Here is a 13,743-nt window from a genome sequence, read left to right on the forward strand (position 1 = left end):
GGCAGAAATACAGCACAACCATGACAGACCCTCCTTGTTGCGTTAAAAGCTACGAGTACTCATTCTTCCACCTCTCTCCAACTCTTTTTACTACATATTAACAATTTGACCTGAACATTTCCAACTTCAATCTCAATGATTGCATAGCCTTTTCACTTTTTTCCCCTTCTGAAATGCAGTCACTTGGTTCCTCTGCTGTCCTTCAGAAAGGCCATTCCTGACCAGGCTTCTTCAGATCCTTGCTGGGCTTATTCTGGTCTCTTAATTACCAAAGTCTGAGTAACCTGTGACCAGCTTTTGACATTTTTCTTAGTCTTTTAACAATTACCACCACAACATTAGCCTTTAATGTAATGGTGAACAGAGATTAGCAAGGCTAAAGGTTGAGAGTGGGCATAATTGCCAGGTATCAGAAAACTTTGTGTTGTGCTGTGCAACTGCACACTGGTCAAAGTGCTTATGTTGACCCATCTCCACCACAACATTAAAACCACCAGGTCCTCTTAATGTTGTGGCTGACCGTTGCCTTATGTTGATGATACTTCAGTGCTTTTTATTTGCCAGTGAGTAAAGTTATGAATGCAGGCCTTTGACTTGTAATGAAGTATATTAACACTGATAATTGAAATATAGGCTACATACAGCATGTTTCAGCACCATATGATAACGAGGCCTGTAAAATTAGAATCTAATTCATCCTGTAGAATTGCTGAGTTATAGGCAGGAGTAAATGAGGCCCTTAAGCATTTACACACATTTTATGACTCATGAAAACTAATTTGAAATGATATTGGACATTTCAAACTACATTGTGTATTAGTGCTATGAACTTGATCATAATAGAGTACTGAGTATTAAATCATGTTAAAATGTAATTCATATCTAAGTTATTCATCCAGTGAATGCACTTTGAAATGACTTCCATGCATGTTGATATGATGAGTAGATAATATAAACTCTTACTCTAAATGACCAATCCCATATTAAAATTTGAACTCTGTACTGTATACACAGTAAGTGCATTATATCACATTCACACTGAATCAGAACCTACTGGCTATGCATATGTCATTATATACTCATGGCTGAACTGTGTATCCCCCTGTGACCCTGAACAGGATAAGCGGTTACAAATAATGGATGGATGCTTTTGTATGTTTGATCAGCATACCAGAATAAGTCCAGTTAAGTGCATCCTATAACTCCTTGTTTTTCCATGTCTGCAGTTATGAGCCATACTGAATGTGCAATGCTAAGGGTCCAATGGGTTTTGATGTTCAAAGGAACTTTGTGCTGTTGACACATAATATGAAAGTGAGTTTCTGGGGAATTCCAAAAACTACAAAAGGTTTGAACACAGAGTCAGTCAATTGATTTGTGAAAATGAATGAGTTTGTCCCACATCAGCCGGAATCCAGCTGTACCGTGAAGTGAAACTATGAAAAGCTGAACTGCTTCATAGTGACCAAATCAACAAAGATACTATGTGGCAGCAATATAAACTCTAGCACATTAGTGCACAAGTGCACATAAAAAAAAAAACCTGTTCAAAACATATTTTACCATAAATTAGGTAAATTAGTGTCACATTATGTCTTTATCTGGTTATGTTGATTAAAACAGCAAAACACTAGTATGAAAGTAGAGGGCTGTTTTATTTTACAGAATAACCCATAACCTCAGGAACCTGCTGGCATTCACACATTTTTATTAAGGTCTATTTAATATAATCAGAAATGCTGGAATAAACAAACATATTACCAAGGACCACATGGGAAAGGGCACTTAAATTAACACCCCCTCACTAATTAAAGCTGACTAATGACTGTGTTTCTGATTACATCTTTTAAAAGAAAATATTAAAAGTGACAGGAATGAGATGAATGTTTATGAGGAAAAGCAGAATCTTCCCCAATAATAAAATCAAGATAAATGAAATCAACTTTGATGACAAAAAGCATGAAAGCGGATAAAAAGAAAATAATCTAATTTTGCCATTTGCCAATTTGTCCATTATAACACATAATTATTCAAATGGTCTTTCGCTCAATTTCAATCAAGTCCTTAGAGTAGCTACTACCCATCACAAAATATGCATAAAATTGAGAAAATGTATTATTTATAAATTATTAACCTCCTTGTAATTTTCACACATTTTCCCCACTTACATTTTACAGCACTGTGGGAGGAAGCTGAAATAACAGAATACGTTTTCATTCTCCACTTCTCCCACACACATCAGCACCACTGACCTGAAATCACTTTAGAATGGGAAAATCCACAACCAATAAAAAAAAAAAAAAATATGTTTTTGTTGAAGAGGCTGCTGTGATGAGCTTTTATATAACCTAAGACCTCAACTTCAGGAAGTGTTGTAAAATCATGTACGTGTGTGACAGGGTTTGCAATAGTTCAAAATTAAACATCAAATACAGTGTTGAAATAACTTCAGTCCGGTAAGGGACACATCCATTCTTATTAATGCTGTTACATGCTTTTATCCACTAGATGACAGTGTCCCCTGTTCAACCAACCTACTGTTGGCTCCATCAGTCATTTTCTGTGGCAACAGTGCGTGCTCTACACAAAGTGACTGATAGATGTTTGCACGTATACTGTTGTTTCTCTTCTCCTGAACCTGCTCTCACACAGAGAGGAAAACAACAACGAAGACACTGACTGGGCAAATGTCCCGTTGTGTTTCAAGGCACATGGAGCAAATCATAGCCTATTAGATAACCAAGCGTATTACTAATAATGAGTCTAATAACATTTGCAGCATTGCAGATCAGACATGTGCTGGTGAAAATGATCAGGACAAAATTACATGTTTAGGTTTAGCAAGTGAACCTAATAATGTTGCAAAATATAACTGTGCCCAAGATGCTGACTAAACATATATCCAACATTTTTTTTTAAGTGGCATAAAAATATTTGAAATGGCTATAGTGTACAGCATGTATCATGCATATGATTCTTTAAAAAATAAAACCAACGTCAGAGATAATAATAACATTAATACAATTGGACCAGAAAATTAAGTCTTAAAACTCCGATTGAAGGCACTTAACACCTACTTTTCATTGAAAATGTCACAAATGTACATCAAAACTGTACAGTACATCATTGACTTGAATAATAAGGCACCCCTCTAAAGGCTGTAATATGTGTATGTAAGTTGAACATGACCAGTGCCTGTATATGTTTTCTTTAATCACACTGGGAGATGAAAAAAACCATTGATTACTTCACTATAGCTCATATCGTACTTCACACCTCATCAAAAAAAAAAAAAAAAAAATCAAAACCAAAATACCAAAAATCTTTCTTTTCATCAATGACTGCTTAGTTGTAATGAGCAAAATATTTTTAAATGGAAATGATTTGTAATACTATATTTCTTGGGCAGTTTTCATAAAATTTGACAAAATGTGAGTGCATTAGCAATGTACATTTTTCTGTACTTTCTTGTCCAGATGCATGTTTTGCTGCCAGGTTGTGGGTGATGAAGACTGGACACTTGCTACCTTTAAGGGTCCTGAGGTCATACCCTTAATTCTACTATTTCAGACTATTTTGAGCACCCTGGAGGGAGTTTACATAATGCAGCTTAAATCAGAGGCTGTGGCACAGCAGTGCTTTGACCTAAAGGCTATTGTCATGCTACCATGTCCACACTGATTTGATGAAATTAGCAGATATCGTGAAGGGACATTTAAAGTATAATCATTGTGTTTTGTGTCATCAAAATGCCTTTAAGGCTGTTTCCCAAGCCAGTTCTAGCTAAAACTAATTCCAATATACACCAATCAGCCACAACATTAAAACTACCGGCGATGTAAATGTTATGGCTGATTGGTGTACTCTGTATGTATAAACAACAACAATGAATTGTGCATAAACATCCTATCTATGTCTGTACATTAGCAGTGTAAACATGGCACCTTAACTTCTGCTGAGAGCATTTCATATACTTAAAGTATAATAGTACTGAAGCTTTGTATGGATGGCATGCTGACATCTTGTCTTCCCACATTGTTCACTAAGAATTTGGCAGTGTTGCCTTTGTCTTGTCTTGATAGTGAGTGACATTTCTCAAACAGTAGGACAGAAAATGGGAATGAGCAGAAGAAAGAAATCATGTTGAAAGGTTCTTCACATAAGGCAAAGGAAAAATAAACATGAGAAGATTAATGAGCTTTTTTTGGTGGATATCCCGTGGCACATACAGGCTTGGCATCAACTGCCATTAAACATTTGGATTTTGTGCTTGTCCGCCAGCGCCAGGGTAATATTATATTCATAATCTGCATCATGGACTCCTGTCTGTCTAAAAGCTCCAGCCAAAAGGTTCTCTTCCCAGTAGTGGTGCCAGTTTCCATACTTGTCTGAACCGAATCCAAATACACTGACCTGTACAGAACAAAGAACAAAACCACTGTGTCATAATCTTATTAAACCTCATCCACACAAGCTTTTTTATAGTTATTCACTTCCGTTCAGGGTTCACATTTGTTTGTTGCAGTCATGCATAACATAACTATTTCACCTCACCTCATCACATATGTGAATAGCAAGCATCAAACTGAGGAAGCCAGTGGAGGGATATCGTCCATGACCATCAAGCCAAGACTCGTAGACGTATTTGAAAAAAGTTGGACTGTAAATCAACACCTGCAAAAGAATTGTAAGAATTAGAAAACTGACATTAGAAAGAAAGCTGATTCAAAATAAGATAAGCAAATATAGAGTTTAATGTACTGGGTACTTTTGAGAACTTTGGGGCTGTTTTTCTGTGTTTTGGTTGAAAGTATTATTTAAATTAAGCAGCGCACTAAAGAAGCCCTAAGATTGAAAAGGTTTTGTCCCTCTTGTTTTAGTGGTATTACTTTATACTTCTCCTTCCTTTTTCTTTGAATCTTAGTGCTGATCGTCCAATGACTGACTGACATAACTAGGCTGCACCTGCACTATTTTTTCTGACTACTCTTTTCCACTCTAAAGACAGTAGAACCTGTGAGACTCGGTCATGGGAACGGGGCAGGGGTTATAGCGGTGGTGGTGAATGTTCCTTCAAAAAAGTGTCTGTATGTGTTTGGAGGGCATTTCTGAATGATGTATTGTTATTCAGTATCTCTATTAGCTACCAGAAAAGTCTAGTATACTGTATAGCAGCTGCCCTCAATGAAAGGTTATACTGCATATATCTTCCAATAAAAATGCATCACATAAAGTACTATTTCTTCACCATATAGGCCTGTAAAAAGATGCATCTGTGAGCTGAAGACAAGTGGCATTCCATTTTTATATAGCACAGCAGAGACAATACTATATTAAAGAACTGTCATATATTTTGGAAGGAGTGGCAGGGAATGTGTCAGTGAAACATACACATACTGTTTTGATATGACATATGCCGCTTGAACTGCAGCAACTTACCACCTGTAAAAGTGACAAATCCAGTGATGGAAGAAGTATTGCGGTTCTTATTTTAAGTAAAAGAAGAAAATCTCATAGTGTATAACTACTATCAAGTCAAATCTTGCTCTCGAAATATTACTCCAGACAAAGTGCAAAAGTATAGTTTGAAAAATATACTTAATGTAGTAAAAATTAATAATGAAGAAATACTCTTATCTAACTGCACACAGTTTTGATCATTTTAATTATTCACAATTGTCAAAACATTATCTTTTAGTGTTGCACGTAAAGTTGAAGCCAATTTTAGATATTCAGTTAAGCAGTTAACTACGCCATATGTGTGTGAAATCTTAAATTGGAGAAGTACCTTGTAACTGAAGTTATAAAAAAAGCACATTACAATAAATAGTGTGATGTCTCACTCTGAAATGAAAAGCAGAAGTCTAAAATTGTATAAAATGAAAACAAGTATAGTACAAGTTCCTCAAAAATACCCTAAATGTCTTACTGGTTAAAAAACGAATAGTATGAACGTGATTAGACTGGCAAATGCTCAATATAATTAAAATCAATAATTTTGTAATGAGATGTTAACTTTCATCCATAGCCTGGATTTTTAAATAAGATTACACATTATGCGCAAACCAAAGTAATGTCATGTTTATTTAGCATATATTTAGGAAATATATGCCAAATCTTACAACCATTGTATAACTCACCTTATCTTTGTTTGCCTTTATCCTGGACATGACAGGTACATATGTGCTGTAACAGAAAAAACATCAGGGACTTAAAATGTGGATGGTTTTGCTGAAGGTATTTCTGAAAATAAATGCCCAAAACTTGGAATAAAGTGTCTGAGTAAAGCTGATTACATATCATTTTAAGACATGAGCTCACAATCAACTTTTTTTTGTTTTACAATTTGAATCATTTAATACAAGGATTCATAGTGTGGAGTTGTTCATTGTAGGCTGGTGAGGACAGTGCACAGATAAATCATAAAAATTGAAAAGGCAGTGTGAAAAGGCAGGTGAGTGCACCTCCCGTGAGGTGGCCATTCAGTTTGCATATGAAAAGTCTGTTTAGAAAACTCAGCCAAACTGCAGCAACAGCCAGATATGGGAGCTGCATCACATGCAAAACTTTTATGAAAAAAGGAGTTTAAAAACAAAGTATGAAAAGTAAAGTCTGTGCAAATTCTACATGGTAACTGAGCAGACTTCCTTTAGAAAATAGGGAAGGAATGGTATACTATCTACTATGACTGAGATGTTGAAAAAATGATACAAACAAAAATGATCAGTCAACGGGTGGTATTTAAGCCCTTTAGGAAAATCTCTGTTCCTTTTATTCACCAAAACTTGTATTCAGGATCACCAACTCTGACTGGTTGGAGTCAAGACCCCTTGTTTACCCCCAACCAATAAAAACTAATCTACTCTGTAGACCCAAAACATTAAATCACAAAATTAAACAAAAAGTTGGAAGCTTAGTGATGGTGATGTTGAAATAATGTGTGTATGACTTTTATATTTAGACTTTACTAAAAAAATCCTAAAATAATACTGCTGAGGAAAATGTGTACAAGTATCAAACACTCTGCTGTAACACAATTAAGACTTGAATGGGATTTTTCAAAATGGTAGATGTTCATATTATTGTGGAAAAATTAGGATCTAATGCTGCAGCTTCTGTGCTGGTTGGCACATTATTTTCCCTCCTCAACTCCTGGGGGGCGCTCTACTAAACAGCTTAAATATATTGCTAATGTTGCTAGTGGTGAAGTGCTAAGTTCCAGAAAGGCTTTGTATTTGTATCTGTATTCTAATACTCCGTCAATGAATTACTTGGTTGGTTTTTGTGTGGTATCGATAGGAATGTTATGTGTTCAGAGGCACAAATGGCTGACAAGGTTTTCGTTCATTGAAGCAGTGGTTGGCACTGATTGTCTTAACTATGGCTCGTTACAGTGCAGGTCAGAGGTCCTGTTGCGCTCTGTGCACCATACATCCCTCTGTGCGCACTGAGTGATGCACACAAATTCTTCCATTTTTTCTGAAGTGAATACACCTTAAGACTGTGTCCATGTTTCCCAACAAAGTAATAGTCTTTTTGTCCTTTTTAAACAAAGCCAAAATTGGCTACTGTAGCATATTTGATTTTACTGTTCAATGCTCTTGAGGCAGGAATTTAAAAAAAAAAATATATATATAATATATATTTTTAAATTACTTAAAAGAAGAGTAGAAATTGAGTTTAGTAATTTTACAGCACAGCAGGGCCCATACCATCCCAAGGGTGATTTCTTTGATTTTGACAATACCAACCTTTAAAGTAAGGATTTTCAAAGCTATAGTGTTTTTTTTAAAAGTTCCTCAATAAATCTGAATATTATACAAACTGGTCTAATGCTGGTTGTAATTGTGTGCTGTACAGTACAAGTCCAACCACCTACTGTAGATTTTGTGTGTCCTATGTGTCCAGTGGGGTACAGCACATTTTACCCTAATATAAAAAAGTAAATCCTTAAAACACAGACTTGGAATTTTGCCTAAAGGCTTAAATGCCTGGAAGTCAGGTAAGTAAATGTCTCCCTTTACATAGTTCAGTCATTTTATAGACTTTATTTAACAAGACTAGAAAATGCACCAAAAAAAATTAACAACATTCAGCTAAGAACTAATAGCTGCTGGGCTAATGCTGACAGTACTGCCAGTAAAATGAAATTAATGATGCAGAATTATTACTTTGGCAGAGTTGAAAGACAACCAGCCGTTTACAGGAAACATTTGTTTGGATTTCCTCGTCCTTTTTCCATCAAACACGTTGGCATGTTTGAGTTATTGGCAGCGACATTAATTGGCAGTGGCTTCTGTTTTTACTGAGAGTCCGGTAGTCAAGCTAATGATAACAGTTCACTGAGAAAGAAGAAGCTGAAGGTGAAATTTACTGGATGATTAAAACTGAGTGATTATCCTTGTAATGACAATCTGACAAAGAGGAATACTGAGTAATTGTGATGGTTGTAACAATCTGGTATAAGAAGAACATGTATAAAGTATATAAAAGTTTTTGAACTCATGATTTCACTGACGGGTAATAAATTAATAATTTCTCCCATTTCTAATTAAGGATAAAACCATATTTATATTTATTAGTTCTGCACAATGATGACACTTATGATGATGACAAAATAATGATGATGATGGAACAAAGAACCTCTTGTTTTGAATGCAGAATTAGTATAACTTGGTAGAATGTCAGCCAAATTTTAATGAAGGTGTTTAAAAATGTACGAATTTCTTCTTTCAAACATCTTAAAACATAAAAACTAAATTATAGCAACAGAAATCATGCATCTAGTCATAGACAAATGGGCATGTATTTATTAGCGTTGTCTGCTCTTTTATAAATATTCTTTTTCTACATATAATCTTATTAAGTTGGTAACACTAATGCGGTTTGTAGTTGCAAAACCAAAATAGGAGAATGCAAGTTTGCCACTTTCTGCTAACTTAGTCTATGTGCCATTTTGTCTTAGAGAGCAAGCATTTAGTACAATTTTTCATATGTCTTATGCTTAAAACTCCTGGTAATGAGGTTGATGACAGCAGTGAAACTGAGTCCAAATGGTAGTTGTGGGCTCTAAAACTAAAACAAGGAGCTCAAAGATGCTAAAGTGCTCCACACACAGCTAAAGGCATCTGTAGAGCAAGGGGATAATTTGATTCACAGTGCACTACTCTTGTAAAATGTATTAATCTTTATTCAGCATTTCTGGCATTTAGGCCTTCATAAGGGTGGTATCCTGAAGTTGTTTCTGTCTTCGTACTAATGTGACTGGTTGGTCACATTCAGAACATTCTTTTTATTCTTTATTCTATAAAATATTATTAAAAGGTTCAATATTAATTCCAGTCAATAATAATATTACAAGACAAATCAAAACTGTTACTACCTTTTATGTAGATCTAGCAGCTTAACGGCTTTACCATTCCATCAGTAGACTTACTATTTAATAGTGCCCTTAGTCAGGGCACTAATAATCCACTGCAGATCCAGAATCTTGAAGGGGATCAGAACCAGATGGGTGTTATTGTCCAGGTCTATGGCACTTTCTGGATACATGAGATGATGAGTTGTTCTGCTGCCCACATCCTCTTCAAAGCCAGCAGTGGGAGCCTGGTTCATTCTGCAGGGACAAAGAAGCAGAGATACAGTATTTGCTTCTTTCCCAGTCTAGGTTAATTTAAGATGTTTTTCAGCCTAATATTTGGCTTTTGTCATATTAATCATCATAATCTACAAAGGTGTTATAGTAATAGACCATAGGTTTTGTTTTCATCAATTCCCAAAGTTGACCAAAACAACTGGGACTGAGACATGAAAACCAGCCACAATCACTACCTTGAGAAAAAAAAAAAAATTAAATATACAGAATGAGAAAAACAAAAAGTACAATTTGCCCCACTGTTTTGGACATCCAAACAGCAATTCGGAACAATCCATTGTCCATTTGGAGCATAACAATTACTGCTTGGCAAGCTGGGTGAGGCATCCCTATTATTATGTCCAACAATGCTCACTCAAGCTGCAGCAGTAATTGGCGGGGATATGGTTTGACACTGGCAGCTGGTATCGGTCAGTGGAAGGAGGTGACACACGATAGAAAAATCATGAAGCTGACCTCCCGTGACTAGCATCACCTGTTTGGGTGCTCGGGTCTGGGCAATATCATCTTCCTCATTACTGACTCAGAGATGACAGCTATATAACAACTTGACATTTTCAGCCTGAGTATGACTCCCAGTGACCTCATGTAAGGTGAATATTGAGTCTAGGCTATGTTACACTTGATAGTTGTTGTTTTTTTGGTTTTCAATTTCATGTTGCAACTTTAAATATAAGATAAGCCTGTTTAAAAATAGTTTAAAGGCTAATTCTCCATAACTTCATACCTTACTCTAGGCAAAATAAAACCAAAGTAATATGGAAAATAATTATATACTCGGAACATGGGCAAAATCATTTGTATTCCGCAGGGCATAGACGCTACCACAGTTACTGAATTAAATAATTTTTTTTCCGCCAGGGATTCCTTATAAAACTCTTTGCATTCAAGAGATGTATGAATGACCCCAAGTGACAGAGGCTTGTACAACTCCCAAAACTCAACAATGCGTCTTGCAGACCCATGTATCAAGCAAGCTGATTGGGTGACAATTCAACTCTTGTAAGGTCTTGGTTTTTAAAACAAAACAGCAACAAATGCAAATATAATAAACAAAAGTATAAATGGCTGTTAGTGATACTCCTGCCAATTGTTGTATATGTTCTGTAGTCAAACTTGCAAATTACTGTTCCACTATTCCACTTTTGTACACATTAAAGAACGTCCTCTATTCTTATAATAAATATAATACTTATCACTCACATTTTTCCCTACAGTGACTAATACATCTGTATTCACTCGGCTGAAACAATCTGTTAACACAACAGTGGCAATTTACCGCCTTTTAAATTAATCTAGCAGATGTGTTAATTCAAATGTCAACAGCTGCTCATTTACACATCAGGCAGATATAAAGCAACATTTGGAGCTGGGCAGGTAGTATACTAAGCTTTTTTTGCACAGCAGAGACATCATTGGGTTGACAAGTTGAAAACTGAACCAAATAAAACACCTACACTAATAACATGTATCAATTTATTATAACTTATGTAAACAAAAGGGAAGGATGGTCTGTAATTGAACAACTAAAGCAATATTACAGCTGTGAAATGGTAGAGAGGCTGGCCACTCCCCGAGGAGAGAAAAAAAAGCTTCCACAGCAGATGTGTCTGTGGTTATTACAGAAACTGCAATAATTATTATGATGTGGCATCATCAGTTGCTGCATTCGGGAGGAAATGTATCAGTATTTTACAAGATAATGATGTGTCATTTTATGTGAATGCATCTACAGTACTCACAGCACAGCCTGTTCCGTCCATTTTACATCAGAGATGGAGAGAATGAGGAGAAACAGCTACTGGTTTTCTCTCCCCAGGTCATAAGTGCTGTTTCTTCTACTGCCAGTTGTTTAGGGAGGTCAAGCCAGGTTTTGCCCTCTCTTCATGTGGTATTTTTGGTTTGAAAAATGAGCAAGCTCATCCATACCAGAGCAGGTTCATGGCTCTGACTGACCTATAACTGCAATGTATGGAAAATGAGAAGCACTGGGAGGAGGTTTTATGGTGCAATATTTCTGACAAAAATAACAGTTTTTAACAGGACTGTGTTGTTGGATTCCTCCTTGTAATGGTAACTACAGCTTCTGGGAATTTAAGCATTGCTCAGTAAATGGATCCTTACGAAAAGGAGCAGATGCAAAACTGGCAATGAGGAAAGAAAAATACCATGCACCACATAAAGCTGTATATTCATCTTTTTCTGTAGTGCACTCAAAGATGCATATTACTTGGTTTTCGTAATGAAATGTAGCATTTCCTTAGCTCTTAAAGAGCTGACTTCCAGTATTTGAATACTGAGTCTGTTATAATCATGTTTGTATTTTTTTACTCACCAAAGGTTGTTTAGATTTCTCTAAATCCAAACAGACCACTTCTCTTTTGTCTTTCATCAGGTTGTGTCAGATACTATTTGCATAAAGTATACATTATTCATGATCACATACTCCAATTAGCTAGAGGTGTGCCTCCCATGCATACCCCCAGCCTGTCAGAAAACCATCGAATAATGCAAATTGTAGAAAATTGGGGCCCATTTTAAATCACTGTAATTTAAACCAGAAACCAGGTGCTGAACACATCTCCACAAATATGTGAAACATATTTTAAGTAGACGAATATTATTAGAACATTTATATTCTTGGTTACGTCCCCACAGTTATTACCCACCTCAATCATCTCTATAACTATTACCTATACAAAAACACTTGTATGAACCCAGTAACAACACACAAAGTGTTGTTTTCTCAACTTTGTATGGCTGTTTAGTTATACATACATTATAAAAGCTAGTCATATATTGTTCCCATTTAACTTTTAAATTATTATTATTATTATCATTTTACCCTTTATAGTTAATTTGAGGACTGTTCATGTAACCCTTAAAAGGAAACAGAAGAAAGGAAAAGAACACCTCAACACAGTGTTGTCAGCAGTGGGCTCTAAGCATATATGATGATACATGATATCAAAATTGCTTCCTCTTTAGCCAGAAGTTGCAAAATCTTACATAACTTCAAAAGAACTATGAGATAGAATTTTTTTATTTTACAACACAGAAGGCACCTCACCATTGCCTCAGTCTACCCGAGGGTAATTTGTCTTATTTGCACTTCTAATATAAGCTTTCATTGCAACACAGAACAATTTCTGAGTAGATATTGAGAAAACTGGCAAATAAAAATAAAAATGCAAAGGTGCATTTCCATCCACTCCCCGTGTGTGAATTGCATAACACAGATCTATTTTTGGTTTACCACAGCACATTTTTGCCTTTTCAACGGATGTTCGAGTCACATGATTCATGTATGTCACAATTTATTTCTGACTTTTTCACCTAGTGTTTTCATCAAGAACTTTTAACTTTTTTGTGCACATATAAGTATCTATTGCAGGGAAATGTTGCTTTTAATGTACAGTTTCCATATGAGGCTGGTTGCTTGAAATATTTCACATTGCACACTCTATAACCCATAATACTCCTTGGAAAAGTATAAATATATGGGAGACTAAGGGAATAAAGAGTGGGATTTGATGAACAATAAGTACAATAACTACAGAGTGTGCTTTATTTACTTCCTCTATTCACTTTTTCTATATCCCCAAACTGACCAAACTGCTGTATTTCATTAACCACCGCTGAAAAACGCAAGACAATTTTCTAATATTGAACAGCACAAACAGTTGTTTCGTCTAACAGAACAGACACATCATGCTGAACAAATCTTGATATTTTTGTACTCATTACCTTAAAGATCCTCTTGAGGCATCTAATGGACTGTATGTTTCCTGCCATTATTCACTGTAGGGGTCAATTCTATGATAATGCAAGTCTTTGAGGGCACTTGAGAAGTGAACTTGAGTTGTTAAATGGATTCAGTGGGATGCTTGTTCACTTAATCATGTGGGGGTGTGTGGTGTCAACTGCTCCAAAGAGGCAAATATTTCAGATTGGTCTAATCAATATTCAGCTTCTGCTCCAACTCCCCCCTGGCACTAAATATTTGGACCAGATGGACTTGAAACAAACTAAGGCAGATGTATAGAGTCTTTGAAAAGCCCATTTCACCAACTAGTTTGCTCACACAC

General features: G+C 35.8%; 1 protein-coding gene across 2 annotated transcripts in view; it reads right to left on the reverse strand.

The window, feature by feature from the left end:
• Positions 1-1,687: 1,687 nt before the first annotated feature.
• Positions 1,688-13,743, reverse strand: part of LOC137129102 (CMP-N-acetylneuraminate-beta-galactosamide-alpha-2,3-sialyltransferase 1-like) — a 57,823-nt gene continuing 45,767 nt past the window's right edge. For both annotated transcript variants that reach the window (XM_067507960.1, XM_067507969.1), the window contains exons 4-7: positions 9,437-9,616; positions 6,141-6,186; positions 4,555-4,674; positions 1,688-4,413 (exon numbers count right to left, since the gene is read on the reverse strand). In XM_067507960.1, the coding sequence (XP_067364061.1) occupies positions 4,240-4,413; positions 4,555-4,674; positions 6,141-6,186; positions 9,437-9,616 (520 nt within the window). In that variant the 3' untranslated portion in view covers positions 1,688-4,239. The remainder of the gene's footprint in view (positions 4,414-4,554; positions 4,675-6,140; positions 6,187-9,436; positions 9,617-13,743) is intronic.

The sequence above is a fragment of the Channa argus genome, chromosome 1 (assembly GCF_033026475.1).
Source record: "Channa argus isolate prfri chromosome 1, Channa argus male v1.0, whole genome shotgun sequence".
Lineage (NCBI taxonomy): Eukaryota > Metazoa > Chordata > Actinopteri > Anabantiformes > Channidae > Channa > Channa argus.